Raw genomic sequence first — 21103 nt, 5'->3', positions numbered from 1 at the left:
ACACAAAAATCATATACGCCGACGTGAGTCGAGAAAATTATAGCCGCCTTTGAAAAAACTTAACTGTCGTTTTTGAAAAAAATTATCGCATTTAAAAACAATGATCTGTATAGTATTACTAGGCCGCGCTCAGCATGTCATTCAGCCTGATCTTTGATTCACGATGTCAATCCTTCGCAGCTCTGTGAGGCACAGTGGTGCATCTCGCCGATCTACCGATCTACCCAATAGTGCATCGCGCTACATAACAAGCCTGATCTCTATTGATCGGTTTGTTTATGAACATGATAGCCTGAGTAGAGGTCCCCAGGTAATAATCTGTATAGTTGATAGTAATTATTTTGCTCTAACCAGAGCCCTTTCGCTTGCAGTAAGGCCAGGGCGTCACGCAGTACTGAGTACGCGTATACACATGCAACATGGCTATGCGAAGTAATTATTCTTTGATTTGGAAAATGAAAATCGCGTGCCGCGCTTGTAACTCAAATACTATACAAAGTAGCTAGCACCGGACCTCTGTTATATTCGCGTTGGATAAATGGCATATCTTGCTCGAAGTGTTAACCGCGCCTGATATGTTTGTCTGCATGTAGGCATGCATCGCATGCAGTATCAGTTAGAGTATGGCCGATCGTAACCAATAAGGCGGGGACCGCTACAATAAAATAACTGTCAAATAACTACCGAGTCAATTTAGTCTATGCCAACTCATATTAGAGATAATTTGCTAATCCGGTAGTAGGCAAGGCACGGCTTCAATCGATTTTCGGCCACTGTACAACAACCATGCCGTATGCATCAATTTAGATAGACTCAATTATCAAATTATGGATAAAGAATGGGGTTAGCCTATTGTGCTATACAGTTTACTTCGTAAACGGTTAGCCCGTGAACGTGTCTTGAACTTTGTAGATACATTATAGAATTTGTCCAAATTTGTTGTGAAGTAAAAAAACTCATTTTAATCATGGTAATTTGATTCTGAATAAACGGTACCTTAATAAACAACAATACGTATTAACAATTAGGTTTAGCAAGTTAGAAAAATCTTTTAGAAAAACAGCTGTCATCATCTAAAAAAGTTTTTCATAACCAACTGTAGGGTAAAATATCTACAGCATAAGTTCCTCCAAATCATCGTCTTGATCATAAGTCTTAACTGGGATCACGTTCTTCGATTTGCTGGCCCTCCTGTTGAGGATCGGCTTGTGATCGAGCGAAGCTTCAAATAGTCCATTTCGTTCGCTCGTAGATGCCCGACCGGTTGGTGTCCAGCCCTTATTATTCGAACTTTCCCTCGAAATTCTCTGATTGTTAGAAAATGATGGGGTATATTCACTACCATTGTTTATTTCAACCCCAAAAGGATCAGCCTTCCCAATAACTGGTTTGGAGGTAGCGAAAGAGGGTTGGTACCCTCCTGTCAGGTCGTCGTCAGAGCTCTTTTTCCTTCTGTTAGTGTTAACATTGTTTAGAGCAGCGGTTTTCCTGAGCTCACCTCCGGATCCTGATTTCCGTGCAGTGCGCTCTATTGGTGCCGGAGCAGGAGGTGACGCGGCATTTGACTTCACAGATTGAGCCGGGGAGACAACTGGGGTAGCCTTCTTGGCTTTTAGTTGGGACATGAAGTCACCACCTGCATTTGCTCTGACGGCTGCAAGTTTTTCTTTCAGAGCATCATCTTTCGCCTTACGTTCCAATAAGAGCCTCTGTTCTTCTGCTTTGCTGGCAGCTTCTTCATCTTCAATTTTCTTCGCGGCTGCTCTAGCTTTCTCGGCCTTCGCCTCTTCCGCTCTTTTCTTCTCTTCCTCAGCTTTTCGTGATGCTTCTCTTGCTTTACGAGCTTCTTCTTCAGCCTTTCTAGCAGCTTCTTCAGCTCTTCTTGTTGCTTCCTCAGCCAGTCTTGCTGCTTCAGCCTGATTTCTCTTTTCTTCTTCTTGAGCGAGTCTCGCTTCCTCTTGGATCCTATTCTGTAGCTCGGATTCCGGAGAAGGGTCGGGTGGAGTGAATTCTGTATCAGCTGGGCTAGGGGCTTTTGGTGTTGCCACTTTGCTCGGTTTTGGAGGAGGCGTTGGCGATCTTATTTCCTCGTCCAAGTCCTGAGATATAGACAGATCATGTATAATTTAATCCATCAGTAAAGAAGTCTCAACCCCAAAAAATATATATGATCAATGCGTTTCTAATTGTAAATAGTTACAAAGCGGAGACTAAATTGTATCTGAAATGACATGCTATACTCACGTCTTCAGAATCTGAAGCCAGGGTGGAGGGGGACCTTGGACGCGACTCGACGGGAGAAGGTGACTTGGCAGGAAGTTCTGGTGATTTCTCCTCCTCTAAAACTTTTTCCAGATCAACCAAAGATTCCGTTCGCTGGTTCAATAGCTCCAACTCTGATTCTAGTCTTTCTAAGGAACTGAAAATAATCGAGTTTCAAATCCAAGTTAGAATGTTCCAGATTCAACAAAACATTTGATGTCTTGATAAAATTTCATAATGATTCGGCTGGGCAATTATACCATAGTAAATAGCAAATACCTTAGAGCAGAAGTTGATTTGACAGACTTTTCCTCTTTCTTCTCAAAAGGCAAAGCAACCGGCGTTGCAGTAGAAACGTAACTATTAACGGACAAGTTCATGTTAGGGTTGGACTGTGTTGATTGACCCGGTCTGTAGTTGGAACGTTTGGAGCTGATCCTGCCTCTTTGAGCGTATATATTCTGGTTACCCAACTCTTTCTCTTTTGCCTGGGATACATCATGTCATAATCTTATAATTATGTTTTAATAATGATAACACGCTAATAACCTCTAGACTCCCCCCTCAGTAAATACGAGAAGATTCCTGATGTTTAAATGATCGTCTAGACTCTATCTTTAAAAGCCTAGATACACTTAATGCAGTCAAATGAATCTCACGACTTATATATTAAACATATCACTTCACGCAGTGTATAAATTGTAGCTTGATAATGTGAAGCTGTTGATAAGATGAACTTCTCTCCAAGCAACAAATACAACATGTTTAAGAGCTAGCAACCTACACCCCATCATGCAATGGTGGCATTGCCTGCACGTTGTTTTTATTCAGAGCTCAGACAACTTCCAGCCCAAGTTAAAGACTCATGATTTTGATCGAAATATTTTATTGGAGATTATGGAGATATTTTAAGTGTGAGACAAAAGATAATTTAAATTCAATTCAACTTCTGAAATAAAGCAACAAAAAGTTGCCGTTAATCGGGTAATCTAATAGAATATTCAGATATTTAAAAATGGCGAAACAAATAGTTCTAATACATGTAACAAGCAAAGCTGATCAAGCAAATTATCGATCGCAAAATCACGAGCTTACATCATATGAATCATATCAGAGGATAGTCGTAACCATATGAAAATCACGAACGTATCGAAGATATTATCAGGATTTCAAGATTAATAAGACAACCTAGAAAAAAAAGTAAACCTTGTATTTCAAGAAGAGTTCGTTGTAAGCGTCCTGAAGATCTCTTAGGTTGTTTTGAGCCTTCTTTAACTGTAACTGGTTACCTTTAACTTCCCTGTCAGCCGCTTTCTTGTAAATTTCTACTGCTTTCGTCAGATCCTGCAAATAACAAATCATTGTTTCCAGAACTTTTACACTTCTAGCGGTACAGTGTGATATTTTAACTTATATTTAACTGATTTAAGTCTAGTGGTTGGTGTGGGAACCAGCTGTGTTTTCTATGGTTGTCATGGCGACCTCGGAATAACTTCACGAAACTTCACGAAACTCCTGACAGAAATGAAATATCTTTCACCGTTTTGCAACTATTTTAAGAATAAATCGTGGATCACTCCCTACGAAATTAAATTATATGTTATCTTGTCTAATTGGCCAGCCAGGTACTTGAGGTGAATATCACAAAAAACTGGTGTAACTTTTGACGACCATTCGACCAACTAACCATAAAACTGTCCAGTAGATCTCAAATCCAGCAAGTAAATACAAGCCAGAGTCAAAACTTTCAAAGTAACTTGATCGAACAAAATGAAGACGTACGGCAACAAGCCGTGAGGTAAGCATGCAGATTGCAGCTTCATGCTACATTTCATCTAATTAGCTAATTAATTGAATACTATCACACGAAGAAATACCTGTATTTTATTTTCCTGGTGAGCGATCGTGACTCTGGCGGTTGTCAACTCTAACTCTAGTTTTTCTCGCTCGCCAAGTTTTCTGTTGTTTGCTAAAGTCGTCATTTTCTTGTTCTGTTCTTTTAGCCTGGAGGGGTGTTATTTATTGAGAGAAATGTCAAAAAGAAGACGAAAATCAACAATGCACAGCCAGAAACATAATGGAATAACTCAATCACGATATTCCGAAAAATAAAGTAACATTTGAAAAGAAAGGCACTCACGATATGATTTCTTGATGTTGCCGTCTCAGTTTGTCATCCTGTTCCCGTTTTTCGAATAGTAACTGTTTGTTTTTTGCCTTTAACCCAGCGATCTCATAGTTATTTGCGTCCAGTAACCGAGGTAAGTCCTCGTCAGGGTTATTATATTTGTCCAACTCCCTCTCTTGTCGTTTCTGAAGGAGCCAATTGTTAACTGTTGGACTTATTTTAAGACGCTAAGTTTACAAAACACTATTCATATTGTTCAGAAGAAAATAGAATTCGTAGTCGGTCGAGCTAATACAAAAGCCCACACATCATTACTGTTAGTGTTGCTAATTCAAGATGATGAATGTGCTATTAAACAACAAACGTGCAATAATACCTGTATTTGCTTGAGGAGCTTGTTTTCTTTGAGTATCTCATCGTAGTTGACGGAGAGTTCCGAGTACTGGTTCCGGAGACTCATATGCTGACGACGCTTTGAGGACTGTACCCTTCCCTCGACCCGTCTCGGCATTCTCTTATCTGCAATGTATCACGTTTTAAATATGTAACGTGTCACAAATCACTCAAAACGTGTCCTTTGTTTCACCTAAGCGCGCTATTTAGCTATTATGCAATCAGATTCAGGATTGTGCCACCTCGATAATTTGAGTACGTGATTCTGCATGTTCGTAGCCACGTGGTAATCGTTTGCTCAATAAAGTAAGAAGCACTTAGACATTAGGCAACTGTGTACAACTGTATAATTCGAGGCGTCAAAGTAACATACAATTAAAGAGCTATAACTATATCATTCATACTATGAGTACAACAAAAAAACGTTACCTAATTTGCAAACTAAGTTGAGAACTACAAATATCAGTTAAAATTTTACAGATTTACTGACTATTAAGGTGGCTCCTTAGTCCGAGAAAAGAGCAAGCACGATAAAAAACACAAGGAGCTAAGTAGAAGAGAACGTGGAATTGTTTTTCTTATTCTATGCTTAACAACTGTCCAGAAGATGACCAGTGACCACGAGGACTAATAGCTGATTCGGCGGTTAAAATTGTAAAATTCTAGCTTTTAAAAAACGATTTTAATGCCGTTTCTTACCGTGGATAATGTGACGGTACGGTTAATAAAATACCAAACAAGCGCAGTAAAATTTACCCTGTTCACTATCCTCATTGTCCTCTGGTTCCTTGTCCTTGTTCATGAACTTTCTGAGCGCCTTGTTAACAACCAACACGTTCCTGCTAAACAAGCTAGCTTTGAACTTCAACATGGGCGGTTTAGCAGGGTTATGTTTCCCCGGCTCATGTTCCGGGTACATGTAGTTCCGCTCTGCGTTCCCTATCTTGTTCTGGATTATAGCTTCCATCTCGTCCTCTTCCCCATCTAAATCGTCCTCGTCCGAGTATTCTAACTCGTCCACAGGAATGGGTGCTGGGTAGCTCTCGTCCTCCGTTTCTGGGGTTTTCTCCCTCCATTTGATGTGATTTTTCTCTGCTTTTACTGGGACTTTCTTTTGAGGCCGTCCGACTTCGTCTAAACTATTGCCACGACTGTCAAGGAGGGGCCAATTGGATATATCCTGTGTCTTGGGAGGGGCCTGATTCTCCATAACGTTAACATTGTTCAGCGTTAACATGGAAACTGTTTCAAACAAATTGCAACAAACTTAATTCACACCGGCTAACATTAACACCAGCCTAGATTTAGAATGGGAGACCAACAAACATCGTCATGGCAACCGTTGTATGCACCACGCTAAATCGGATTAGGGGACCAGTATTGATTCATTGCCTCATACCATAGGACCGATCTTATTAATGACAAAAAGACATTAGCAAGCTGAATTATTTCAGCTAAATTATCAATAGCCAAAACTAGTGGCATTACTTGACGAATTTGTCGTAATGACCATGAACTTGTGCATGCTAACAACAATAAATATTCAATTTATGTAACTTGAACTTTAAAGTGAGGCCTACATCGGCTAGAACTCGGGAAAATATCTTATACTGATCGAATATATCCGGCCTAATTCGATGACTTATCGAATAAAGAAATTGCTGTGACCAGATTAGCTAAAAATAACGTGTTTTCCCCAATCAGGGAAATTGAAGGCACCTGTCTCACTAAATTATTGATACGGAGCCAACATTACATGTGGGATGGCATGTATGCAGTCCAAGAAGTATCTAGGGAATAGGAATCAGGAAAAGTCGTTAAATTGAGATACCTAACTAACAGTTGTAATGAGCAAAAATATACAGTAGCTGTGTAAAGCTATAAATACCATACATTTCAAATAGCTGTGTTCTTAAATCCTCATACATTATAGTTTTCTTAGTAAGAGTCTAGTGTATTTATATTTTGAATCGATTTTACTTAAAGTACGAAAGTGGAACACAGTCCATAATGAAATAGTAGAATACTGAGTAGGACCAGCTTAGCCCATGGAAACAAGGGGAGCTCCAATTTGTTCTGGAAATATATTTCAGATTTAATCAGGTTTTACCCTTTGATAAACTCGTGACTCTTCTCAGACCCGGATTCCACGGATTCCACGATGTTTTGGGTGATTTAATGAAAAACAATATATGAGTTAAGTCTGAAGTGGTTACCAGAATGATTAAATTCAGTTACAAACGTTATTGAACAGATTAAGTTCACACGCTGGCTAGCAATCGTAATTTTGTTGTCTGCAGAATTTTGATTACGAATTTTACAGGAATTTCAAAGGAATTTTACAGGCCGACGGCATTTTTAGGCGTTTTTTAAGACTAACACAGTTCCCGAAACTCTATGGAATAACAAAATATATGGCAGGAGATTATATCGGTATCATTGGGGTTTGGGAATGTGACATTACTTTGACCATTTCAACACTGAAGCGAACATAAAACGAATATTTCGAGCCTTAGTTACAAGGGAGCGGCCGTGTCATGTTTTCCGGATATATCAGACCCTCTTACAGGACAATTGAAGATTTTTTATTAAATACTTTTCAAATTTTACAGAGTACAGCAATAGATGAATATAAAATAGAATCGTTCAAAATATCGCCCCCATCTGTAAAATATGATGGGCACCCAAACACGGTAAACACATAGTGAACTATGTCCGCAGTAACTTGGACCCATTACATCGAATTAATCTAAATCCAAAAATTTATGAAAAACTATTTAATAACAAACAAATCCATGGTGAATAACTGTGGATATAGAGTCAAAATTTGTATTTCAATACGTCAAATTCCAGATACATTAGATACAGGTCTGAAATGGTCATTAATGTGTGAGAAGGTGTGCGGGTGAAGTGTGATATGATGTTGAAAGTATAGGAAGGTAGATTTTTAAAAAATTAATAAAACAAAAATAATAATAATATGGGGAGCAAAGAGACTAGGCTAGACTGTTGTTTCACTATCCAATAAACATTTCCATAGATGCTTAGTGACCTCAGCTTTGAAAAGACTAGTAGACACAATCTGTCTTACCTGTAAAGGGAGTCCATTCCACAGTATATGGGTTCTGTAGAAAAATGATTTTGCCAGTGGGCTATTTGAGGTACATGTGGTGTGTGAATTCTGACTTAACTTAGGTAAAATTGATGACACAATAGACAGACTGTCGAGGTGGCAACGTCTTAGTCGAGAAGTGCCCTGATATAAAGAGAGATAGTGAGGCAGCGATACAGGAATTAAATTGTTAAGAACTTTGTGGAAAAAAATAAGATCATTCAAGTCAAACTTTTGAGACAAAGGGAGAATGTCGACAAGCTTGCACTTTTTGACATATTGCTCAGGTGGATAACTGCGGCCCTCTTCAGACAGAATCCATTTAATAGCTCTCTTTTGGAGACTTTCTAATTTATCACTAAGTGATTTATTACAAGGGCGCCAGATTATGGAACAATTTTCGAATTGGCTACGAACCAGGGAGAGGTAAAGCGCCCGGCGACGTTTCTGATCAATGACAATATGGCCATCTCTTCTGACCATACCAAGTTGTTGGCAGGCCTTAGTATAAATTCTGTCGCACTGACTATTCCAACTTAGCTTAGGAGTAACATCGACTCCAAGATCTTTTTCTAACTCTACATACACAAGAGGAGAGCCATCAAGATTATATGCGAATGGAGGAGATAAAGATGGTTTTCCTGAAACAATAAGCACTTTACATTTTGCTGGATGGAATCGCATTTTGTTTCTTAGTGCCCAGTCAGAGAGATAGTCTATATCCATTTGTAAATTAGTATTATCAGAAGATGAATGTATTTTACGCCAGATTTTTGTATCATCGGCATACAAAACAATATCAGTATTATCCGAAAGGCCAAGAGGAATATCATTGATAAACAATACAAAAAGTAAGGGACCAAGAATAGAGCCCTGGGGGACACCAGAATTAACTGAGAGGGTAGATGACATCTCATTACCAATAACCACTCTTTGGTAACGGCCTTGAAGGTAATTGGTAAGAAATTTGAGAAGTGTACCATCAATGTTATATAAGGTCTTTAGCTTATGAAGAAGGATATCATGATTTACAGAATCAAATGCCTTAGCAAAATCAAAATACACAACATGATTGATAATGTTTTCGTTAAGAGACAATGCCAGGCTATCACAAAAGTCAACCATATTGGTTGTGCATGACTTGTGCTCTAGAAAACCATGCTGCCTGGGATCAAGAAGGGTACTTGTCAAAGAAAGCAGTTTACGTTTAACAATGCGCTCAAAAACTTTCATGACTAAACAAGTAAGGGATATTGGTCTATAGTTTTCAACCTCACTTTTCTTACCTTTCTTAAATATTGGGACAACATTTGCAAGTTTCCATTCTTGTGGAATGTAACCGCTGTTGTAAGATCCACGAAAAATGCATGTTAGAGGGTAAGCTAAACCTACGGAACAATTTTTGAGAATTTTACCGTGTATGCCATCTGGTCCCTGGGCTTTATTTGAATTAATATTTGAAAGAAGCTTACGAACATCCCGATGATCGAAGTCAATATCAAAATCAACATCATTGACATAGGAGATGTCAGTGTCATAAAGTGAAGGATCCGAAAACTGGTTATAAAAGAAAGAATTGAAAAGTTCAGCTTGAGCTTTGGGTTTGAACCGAAGCTGTCCAGAATAACTAACACAATTAGGAATACGGCAGGAGTTAGATTTATACTTAACATGTGACCAAAACTTCTTAGTTATAAGCGCTGGATCATCACTATTGAAAAGATTGTCTCTTATTTTGGCTGATGAAAGCCTCTTAAAATCTTTACGGCTAGTAACAAACTTTAACTCATCAGAAATAGAACCAGAAATTTTAAATTTAGCTCTGAGTCTATCTTTTTTACGGCATGAAGAAAAAAGTTCACTATCGAACCACGGGGGTTGAAACTCTGATTTAATAGTTACTTTAGGAATATGTATATCAACTAAATTCATAATGCAGTCTTTAACTAACTTCCAAGACGAATCAGGATCTAGGCATTCTAGGACTTGCCAATTAATCGAGCATAATTCACGATTAATCATGTCCCAGTTTGCTTTCTTATAATTATAGATTTTACGTTTAGGAGTTTTCTTGCGGGAAAAGGAGCTTTTAATTGAAAAAGTGACAGGAAAATGATCAGATTTGCACACGGAATGAGGATCACAGACATTCAAGTTATCGATTGTGTTATCATAATTACTGAGAAGAATGTCTAATGTATTACCACTTTTATGGGTGGGTGATGTGATCAACTGGGAGAGAGAAAGATCACTGAAAGAATCTATGAAGGATTGCTCAATAGGTACGGTACTGGATGAAGATAGCCAGTCTGTATGGGGGAGATTAAAATCACCAATAACATAGATTTTAACATAACATTTTAACATAACATAGATTTTGATAAAGAGAAGGGTTGTAGTTTACGACGAGAAGATAAGTAGAAAGTGGGGTTAAAGACTGAATTTATCAATTATGGGCTCTACCGCCTTAGTTAATTATCACATAAGAGAAATAAAATACTGTTTATATAAATATAGAACTTTATAGGAAAACAGTATATTTTAATACTGTAACCACCGAATGTGAACAAAATCACGCAACACTCATAATCATACAACATACTCAACAGATAATCTTTATTTGAAAATAAGAAATTGAACGTTAGAGAATATAATATTATTGAACTTTAATCTGGATAAGATATCAACAACAAAAACCAAATTAGCAATGTTACATGGAATGTCACTGTATAGTAATAGTTAATAGTTATACCTTATCATAATTTAATTGTATCAATCACGACGCTATTTCAGTTCTTCACTGCTATATCACAACAATCTATAAAGATTACAAGATCTCAATAATGTTTTTAGCACTAGACGATCTAGCTTCTTAATTTGATAAAATATTTTGCATTATTTGTGGTAATATTTGTTCGATCAATATTATATTTAAAACACCCGGAGTTTCAAGGGGGTTCTACTTCTATTATCCTACATACGTCACGTCCCTCTTTCAGTTCATCTAACAGTTCATCTGGATCTTCACAAGAATCAGGTGTATAATTATACAGGATCACTGTTGAGTATACTCTAGCTCTGGATATTGCCAAGTAAAGGAATGGAATAGTGTTACTGAGCGTCAAATCTTTCTCACTCTTATCTGGTAGTATAGATTTTCTGTTAATTAACTCGTATCTACAGATATAGATAACAGCTGGCCACTCTGCTGACATACAATCCGAGGGAGCCTGCACTGTAATCATATCATCTGCCTTATTCCATTTCCACAATTCCACACTGTTAACAGTATGTACCACATACTTAGAGTGTTTAGTATTGGCATTAATTACCACTGCGATATCATTGTTGTTTAGACAACTCTCAGATCCTTTTAGTATCTCCAACTCTCTGGTCAAAATGTCTGTCCACGAATACGGTGTATCATCTTTTAGTAGATAGATGGTGGGTTTGGTTGCGAGAAGGAAATGTCCCCTCTCTTGTTGAGGCAAACGAGCTATTGGCCGGATCCTATTCCAATTAATACACTTTATATTCTTGAAGTGCTCTCTGATGATTGATAACACCGTCGATATTTCGTATGTGTTCCTGAGACAGACTGATAATGTTGAGTTTACAAGATAGCTTCCGAATTCTTCCACAAGATCTCTAACCGGAAGTGGATAATTTGTTAGATATATAGCATATTCAAGCATTGATTGTGCTTCATCGCACAATATCCAGATACTAGTGCTATTTGCATCTCTGTTTTTCACCACCGGAAGTAATCCTTCAGATATGAAATGTTTCTCTAAATTAGTCGATAGATCACAATCTAAGTTGATACGATCAGCGAGTGACTGATAATCGTCAACAAATACGTGATGAAACCTCGAAATATAACCTTGCACTCTTTTTACTAAAGCTTTAGTTATAATCAGTATTACGATTTTACTGGTACTATAGGACAGTTTTTGTGATAATAATATGGATGCTTCATCCACATTATCACTGATATTACCGTCTTCTTCACTGTAATCGTATGTTATCATCTCACATGTAATGTCTTCGATGCTATCGAGAAGTTTCAGGTGACGTTGTGGTGCTGGATTGTGGTTATGTCCTGCACAAATCAAAAGTATCCTCTTCTCTGGTGGGGTTTTGAGAGCTAGGTGGATTATCTTACCTAACATCACGATGGTCTTGCCTGATCCTGCTGGACCCTCCACCCAAAGAAATCTCTCATCACAATTGAATACATCCAGCTGGTATTGCGTCAGGCAATTTATGTTGAGATGATCTTGAAGAGATCCGGTGCTTCGATCATCCTAGGGTTCTGAGGATATTTCTTCCTCATCTTTCCTTTTTTCTTCGGTTCTGCGTCGTCAACCGATTTCCTTGTCACAAGTGCTCTCCTGAGTTTATCATCTATATCTTTTACACATTTGGAGAGGGTACATTCTGTTAACTTATTATAATTGTTGTCCTGGTTAATCCACCACAGGCCTAGTAAACAGCGTCTAACTATGTTGCTGGATATCTCGGGTTTCCTTGAAACATTCTCCGTCTCAAACCAGTCAAGCATCCAATTCATATCATCTAGATGCTCACTGAACAATATTGTTTCGTCATACAGGTAAAGTGTATCTTGTCCCACCTCTTCCTTACTAATGTTAGGGAATATTGTAAACTCATACATCATCACCTAAGGATCTATGGATTTCACAAGGTTCCTCAGCCTCTTCCTTTGTATTACTGCACTCTCACAACAACCCTTGAACTTCTCAGTGTCCAATTCTGTGTTTTGAAGAGAAAGACCCTTGACCTCAAACACTACTACAAAATTATCTCCAATGACGATAAAATCACATTCTCCTTCAAGTTCTTTTGGAAGTTTGTGACACAAATGAGGCACTGGTCCTTTCTTGCAGTTATTTTTGTCGCATTGATGTTGTGGAAGAAACGCACAATATTGTTCATGAGTATAATCTAATTGGTGAATTACTAGATTGTTTCCCTGCGCCTCCTCCAACCTTCTAAACAGTTTTACCTCCGCTTCATATGCATCCTGATGTTCCTTTTCATTTAGATTCGCCCCGTCTAAACATACATCTTCTGGGAGCTTATCTATAAACTTTGAGGCTGGTATTGGAGGAAATATTATTGCTCCTGAATTTTCCATCTCTTTTGACAATATTCTTCCAAAATCTTCTTACCAACAGTTTCCTCTATTCTCTTGCGTAGGCCCAGACTGTGATGACATTATCTAATTGAGATTAGTGAGGTTCTGTTTATGTTTGCAGGGCCTGCCGACAGTTGCGCCCATTTCCAACACCTTAACAGGCCTTTAATATAACAGGTTCCCGATCAGTGACGTGATCTGATTCGTCTTGTCTGATGCATACATGCGACCAATCTTCCACAAACAGGTATTTATGGCCCTGTCCGAGCATGTAGCTGGCACTCACCCTGAGTTTGTAAGAATTGTGAATTACTTTGAGCAGAATTATCTTCGCCTGGAAAATCGTTGTTCCTAGAGCTGGCACTAAGTACAATATTAAGCATAGGAATCACTATTTTATGGCAAGCTGTGGAAAGGATGTGACCCAAGTACTCATGTGGAAACATGAGTACTTGTTGGAGCTCGTTGGAGCTCGTTAATATGTGGTGGTACTCGTATATATAAGGCCCAATGAAGGAGAAGCTATATCAATCATGGCTATTCCCTCTGTTGAATACACTACTGGTAAACGAGGAAAGGACAACGCTCTCGTGGATGGTCAACGCTACACCTTAAACAGAAAGAGGAACGGAACTGATGGAGTCACGAAGACCTACTGGACCTGTGTTGTTCCTGGCTGTCTGGCTCGACTGGTGCTTCATGAACAGACAGTAAAAAACTCCGAACCACAACCACGATGAACAAAGAGCAGAGATATTGGTCCATCGCTCTAAGAAGACGATGAAGGAACGTGCAGCGACATCGGACACATCAACTAAACGGATCGTTGCTGAAGTTCTTTCAGGACTGGACTTCGAATGCAGAGCTAACTTTGGATGTCAGACCAGCAGCCTCTCGAAGATGGTGCGAAAAGCACGAGCTGCTGCGAACAGACAACCAACCAACCCCACCTCCCTCGAGTTCCTGTCAATTCCCCCTTCATACCTTAACACTGCGACTGGCGATCCCCTTCTTCTCTGGGATTCCGGATACTCCTCCTCACTGCAGAGATCCTACCTGTTAGTCTGAACACCCTCCAACGTTGACGTCCTTGGCTCATGTGCCAATCTCGTCATTGATGGAACTTTTAAGGTGGCACCCAACCTATTCACCCAACTCCTTACAGTACATGGAATCACCCCAGACAACTACAGACTTCCTAGATGGCGTTTGGTCTTCTCCCTGGAAAGCGACAAGAACACTACACAAACCTACTGGAAGAACTGGATCGCTTTGGACCTTTCCAGCCAGACACCGTCCTTTGTGATTACGAAGCTGGACTACGGAACAGTGTCAAGTAGAATTAAAGAAAAGTAAGGAAAAGTCTATATAAGATAAACTTGTCACTATATGGTGCTGTCACTATAAAATGCGTTTTGCACGCTATATGGTGACAAAGATCAGCTGTCTTTATAAAGTGCTTGTCACTATGTAGTCCTGTCACTATAAAGTGCGATTACCAAGTCTACAAGTATAATTTTGCTCTAAGGCTACATGAACTTAAGCTCACAAACAAGACTTCAAGATTGATTGGGGGATTTCAATATTGATTGGGCGCAACTGTCGTATCTGATCAAGCAGTTTTTTAATTGGTTTTGATTTGTCATCTTCCCATGGTAGCTAGATCTAGATTGGGCGCAACTGTCCGGCAGCCGTTTACAGAATAGGCACAACATTTGAAGAATATATAACATACATAACGCCGGCACGCACAAACCATAGGGATTATATTTAAATATAATAATAAAAAAGTTGATAATAATTCCGAGTGCGTTCAAGCACATAACAAGGGCAAAGGGATTGTAATGAATATAACGCCGACGTGCTTTAGCACGAGGGGTTATTTTAATATAATAATCTTAATATAACCTTAATATAACCTTAATATAACCTTAATATAACCTTAATATATAAACCTTAATATATAACCTTAATATATAACCTTAATATATAACCTTAATATATAACCTTAATATATATTATATATTAAGTGCCACTTACAACTTAGCAACATCCCGGAGGAGTTTATAACACAAAGAAAAAAAAAAAAAAATTATATAACCTTATATTAAGCATGCCGTGTGTTTGTGTTATAAACTCCTCCGGGATGTTGCTAAGTTGTAAGTGCTAGGGCTAATTCGTTTTAATATTTACCTTTCATTCTAGTTATATTAGATCAGTATGGAAAATATGAAATGGAATTGGGACGTATAGTATGCGTTCTATTTATGATGTATACATAGTAAACATAGTTCCTCAATCCGAACGTTGAAACTTGAATGAATATCAATAAAGAGCGTCGAGTTAAGCCTGGCAAGTGAAAAAAGGTGGAGTCGGTATCGTGTCATAAAGTTCATCAAAGTAGACGACTATAATACATACATGGCTCATATCAAACAGTGCAATTGCTACGACAAATGTAACCGTCAAGACAAGTTCTGGTCCAAGTAATGTAAGAGTCCAAGTAATGTAAGTAGTGTGCTGGAGCTATGTCAGCGCCTGTAATTCAACTGATACGTAGATGATCGAGTATATTTATAGTTCTTACGTTAACTCATGGGTCACGTGACATTTTTGACCAATGTGCGTCGTAGTAGTAAGTCACGTGATAAACGTCACCAAAACACCCGACAGTGCGCGGATGAAATTCGGATGAAACGAACCAAAATAGTTGGACCAATTACCAGAGCGGGAGGGGATTATAGAAACTGTGCCGGGGTTATTTATTAAGCGGGAAAAAACGGCTGCACGACTTCCAGGCCCCCCTATTATTATACTCTTGAACAGAGGGCTTTGGGCGATGCACTCGGGATTTTAAGCTCTGGCAAACAGTTTATCTGAAAAGTAAATCTTCTTAAAATGAGTACCTTACTCGGGATTATTATGACCGGGATAAAGTGGTGGGTTTAGGGTAATTTCGCCATATTTTTCCCGAACCACATTTTCACCGGTCGTTAATAAACCCGCCTACTCAGCTTTTAGGGTTCCCAAGGGGTATGGGTGCTCATATTTTAATCGTTGTCTTATATTCACTAAAGAAGACTATTGGGACACTTGTTGTAGGTTTTTCGACTTCATTTGGCTAAAATTGCAAAAAATTCACCTTTTTGCCCAATTCTTGTCATATCATCCTTATATTGTCCTTATATTGTCAAATTTGATTTAAATAGGCCAATTTTTAATTTCTTAGGTATTGACTATCTCTACATAATGAAATAGGGCTCAAAGTAAAAGTAACAGTTAAATTAAAACTTGAATTAATTAAAACTGATGAAATGGATGATCCTTGACATACGTTGCATGCCACTTTTCGCGCGCGAAGGCGGAAAAATATTATCTCTGATATTGGGATACGAAACATGTATCAAGATGATCCAGATGAAGATAACGAAGATGATTACAACTTATTGGAAGACTAAACAGCTCTCCCTTTATCTTAATATCGATCTGGTTGTTACGGCTACGCTTCAAATGTTAAAAATTATTTTCCATCTAGTTTGATTAACCACGAGTCATTATTTCTGTCTACTTTCAACAATTATTGATAATTCGACTTGTTTCACAAGTTTTAGCAAAGCGAAAATTTCTAAACTTGCTTATCTCTAATAAGGAAATTTACATCTGAGACAAAATTTTTGAATCTAAAATTGAAAGGTTGGACACCGGTAAAATGGCGACCGGGAAAATGTGGTGGGTTTTGAGCAATTTCGCCATATTTTTCCCGAACCATATTTTAACCGGTCGTTAATAAACCCGTCGTAATAATCCCGAGTAAGGTAAACTATTAGTTATGTATTCAGTATTCAATAAATTTGATTAATTATCCTACGAAAAAATATGTATTGTACGTCACCTCAAGATCAGGTAGTTAGTCGAGTAAAGTTAGCTGCTTGATATAATGATGTCACATGTCACATCAATTATGTGTGATATGTGAGACACGAGGGCGGATGACACAAGGGCGGAAGTTTCCTAAAAGAGTGGAAACGATCACATAACTCACTTTAACACGCGAAGGTGTTATTAGGATTAATAGCTCGACTTTGGGGTAATATAAGGTTACCTGTAACCTTTATTGGCTTATGCTGTGTGTCGTAAGTCGTTCTCGTACAATGTATAAAGTACATAGACATTTTTCGCAGCTAAGTTTCTTTTCATACACCTTTAACGACTCTACCACCGCAACAAGGTTTATCATGTTTCATGTTAGAGCGATTTTCTTATGTCGAATTATCTAAGATTATAAGGTCGAATTTCGTCGCAATCGTCATGATATAATTTAAATGGTGTGGCTCACGAAATTTAAGTCATCAATTTAGGATTTTATTTGATTATAAGGATTAAAACCTATTCATAAATAAGTCACAAAACTACACAAAACGGTAGCTAACTGTTATGACGAGATACACACATATCATGCATTCCTTGCAATCCATGAATCATGACGCCAGACGCAATGATTCACTATCAAATTTGTGCGGAGTTTGATTGAATTCTGTTAAAACTCTATGTATCGGCATCCTTTGCTAAGCATAATTAGTAAACTAGTAAAGACCCACACTCTTAAAAGAGTACGGTGCACCGATATATAAATATGTAGATTGTAGATTTTAGTCGATTTTTTACTTTCATAATCCACTTTTATTCTTAAAAAAAACATTGTTTAGATCGAGGTCTGTCTACTTTAATCACGATCAACCTTTTCATAACTATAAGATATTGTGAGAAAAACATTTATCATTCACGTAACCAGGGATGTGAAAAAACAATCGTACACAATATTAAATATAAAGATTTATTTTTTAAAATCTCACCTGATCTGTGGGTGTTGACACTGGTCTGGTTTGTAAAAGCTTTAGTTCGTTTTGGCGGTAGTTTTGGAACGACGATCGATTTTGAGGTCTCTAGCAACTTGCTGCTCCCCCTTCCGTCCTCGTCGTCATCTGTGAAATCGTCTTCGTAAAAATCGTCGTCATAATCGTCTTGTAAATCTGTCATCTTGAGTGTTCCCTCTGCCCCATACTATCTAGCGATGGGCAGGGTTTAAGGACACAGGCATGCAAAAGATCATACCAGTTACTAGTTTAGAGGTACATAGTACATACTTCATATTTCTATGATCAAATTGTGTTTTGAAGATAATCAAGGGATGGATTTAAGGAAAGAAAATGTAGTTGAGATACATTCAAAAGACGATCTTGTGAGATTTTACTGAAAAAGACTATAAAAATACGGTCACACTTAATTAGAAAGCATGCTCCTAAACAACCTCTGGCAAAAATTCAGGATATGTCTCATGAAACTTACAAATAAACTTCAAAACATCGTGGGAGGAGTTTCCCATCTGGCAGAAGAACGAATGGAAAGATCACAGAACTCAATAAAAGTAAAACATGCACTCCGGTCTCAATACTCCGTGCACACAAATTTAATCTAGATTGTGCTGTGAATAATTGCCAAGATGCCACCTAATCTAAATCCCGAACATTCTTGTCATGTATTCAATATCGCTTCAACACAATCTATAACACTGTTCTAATCTTTCAGTGTGCAAACGTTGTCAAAATGCTCGAATAGTGATAGTTTGATTGCCGTAATGCCACATTTGAGGGCTACTGTCATTACAAGATGAAGTTTGTACTGACGTGTCCCTATCTTTTCTCTAGGTATTTCTAGAGTAGAGGGGGTCAGAGTGCTTATCATAATACTTCAGTGAAATAGTCTGAGAATGTGCCGGCAAATCAAAGACAATATTGGGATGGAACACTGCCATAGTCATGGTGACACGCAATGCGATGAAGGCCTGACAAGGCTAATGGTTTGTCAAGGAATAAAATGCCATTATTAATAGAATTCATTTTTATACTTTAAAAAAAGGAAAATTGGACACTTATCCTAATCATAGGCCTTTAAAACTAGCACGAACTCGAGAGCTCAAATGACTCTAGAGGTATTGAAGGCAAAACATTTTGGGCCCAAGGTGTTGTAGTCAATGTTGCTACACTGTATCTAAGTGAGGTGGTCTGCAAACAGGGCAAACATTTGAAAAAAGTGGCTACATTGATCGGCATTTCGTAGGAAACTCATGAACACCTTGTAGACGAGAAGGATAAATCTACCCAGCGAAATGAAAAGTAATCTTTGTGACAAGTTGCTGGTAAAAACTCATTATATACCAATATATTTTTCCGATTGCAGGTTATAAATGTAACATTGTCTTACCGTAAAGAGAAGAGTGTGTAGCAGTGAGGTAGAGTGAGTGACGTGAACTGTGCGAGTGTGATCTGTGAGAGTGAGGTCTGTGCGACTGTGGTCTGTGTGATCTTTGCGAGCTTAACAGGAGAGGCAGACTGATAAGACTCATGTCAGAGTCTTTTATTATTCTCACTTTTCATTGTCATTATTATCATTGCTCATGTCATGCTTTGTGGTTCTGAGTGGAGTAATGAAATTGTGAAAATGATGACCGCAACGTGATTATTATATGAGTTTCCATCGGATGCCTATGAATTTCTTAAAAAGTATTAACTTTTAATCAATATTTCAATGAAGAATTCAATGACATCTTTGATTAAGCGGTGAGATTTGCTTTTGAAGAGTCATGCATGATGTTAATGATATTATAATGCATGTTAATAGAATATAGATTGAAGAAGATTAAAACATAAATTTGTGGAGGTACCATAATACATGCAGTTATCTCTGTACTGGGAAAAATACAAGGTCGGCACAACCCAAAATAAGCGAAAATTTAGCTTGTACAGTTTGAAACTTGTAATATATCGCATTATCTGGGCACAACTTCAGTATGAGCGCTTACTTAGCCCTGTCAGTAAAACAGATACGTTTAAGGATAGTGTTGTTATTATGGTCAACAATTTCCCCTTGCAGAAATATACTAAACTCGTTGTTTGCCGATGTGACGGCAAACATCTAATCTCGACTGGACTGACTACGATACCTCATACCTGTATCTTTTCAGAAAATCACGAACATTTAATCATTTAACACACATGAAATAGGCTAACAATTGCATTAAAATCTAGCAGTTGAGCAATCAAAACAGCTCGGTCAAATACCACAAAACAATTATAGATAACAGCTATGGCAATCATTTGTATAGAAACTGGAAGTCATTACTCAATTACCTACAAGTTAAATTGCAGGGTGTACAATTTAAACAGTACATAAAATGTATCATCATTGCATTGTATTGTATTACATAACCTATTCACTTACCAGTTCTTTGGAATTCCGATGTAGGCTGGCAATGATTTTCTGTTTTGCTGTCAAGCAACTAAACAAAAGGTAACTATGAACGAAAGCAGGGACTTGGACCCTTTTGAGACTTACTCTAGTGATTATCATATCATGTTACGCAGCTGCGGGAACAGCTAATGCGACGCACAAATATTGTTTGGATGTTATGGGTTGCTAAGGAAACCAATTTGGGACTGATAATGAAGCATAGCCGTCATGTATTATTATATATGGGGGAGGGTCACAATTTTGGCGTAAATAAATAATGAAGTTTAACTTAAATCCTTATATACGACAATGTAAGTATTAATAATTGCTATATTTGTGACCAATAAATTGAATCACATTTATTTATTAAATTAATAAGATATCGGGGAAAATGCATTCACTGTTCACATAAACAAAGTACACAGAGACATAAGCTAAGGAGGCACGGAAAACAAACTTCAAACCTGATATCCATTCTGACAATGCTGTAATATCATAGCGATTATTCTATATAAGGGTCGGGCTTTGGTTATGGTACAAATGAATCAGTCTTACGATTGCGATTATAGAGTTTATACATTGCAGCAAAGCGAGCTTTAGCCATGTTTAGCCTGGTCAGAAAAGTGCAAAGCAACGTGTTATCAACGGAAAGATTTTGACGATCAGATTTTCAGCACTAATCTAAGCACACATTTGAAGATTATGCCTCTGCCCTCTACAGTAAATGGGGTCGAAATGGAATATAATCAAGCATGACCTA

General features: G+C 38.0%; 1 protein-coding gene across 8 annotated transcripts; it reads right to left on the bottom strand.

Moving 5' to 3' along the window:
* Positions 1–959: 959 nt before the first annotated feature.
* On the bottom strand, positions 960–20990 carry LOC134812466 (caldesmon-like). 8 transcript variants are annotated; one of them, XM_063819910.1, is made up of 10 exons: positions 20808–20875; positions 20335–20392; positions 17910–18038; positions 4767–4909; positions 4403–4575; positions 4140–4266; positions 3469–3606; positions 2542–2750; positions 2245–2419; positions 960–2099 (listed from the first exon to the last, which is right to left on the bottom strand). In XM_063819910.1, exons 1-10 carry the CDS (start codon positions 20838–20840, stop codon positions 1113–1115), a joined length of 2172 nt encoding a protein of 723 aa, XP_063675980.1. In that variant the 5' UTR covers positions 20841–20875; the 3' UTR covers positions 960–1112. The 8 variants fall into 8 exon arrangements, with proteins under 8 accessions (XP_063675980.1, XP_063675985.1, XP_063675984.1 ...); XM_063819915.1 differs by lacking the exons at positions 20335–20392; positions 20808–20875 and adding an exon at positions 20899–20990; XM_063819914.1 differs by lacking the exon at positions 20808–20875 and having other exon boundaries at positions 17910–18121; positions 20335–20355.
* Positions 20991–21103: the final 113 nt, after the last annotated feature.

This window comes from Bolinopsis microptera, chromosome 3 (genome assembly GCF_026151205.1).
Source record: "Bolinopsis microptera isolate Bmic1 chromosome 3, MBARI_Bmic_1.0, whole genome shotgun sequence".
Taxonomy (NCBI): Eukaryota; Metazoa; Ctenophora; class Tentaculata; order Lobata; family Bolinopsidae; genus Bolinopsis; species Bolinopsis microptera.
This window is presented reverse-complemented; position numbering and strand designations above follow the sequence as displayed.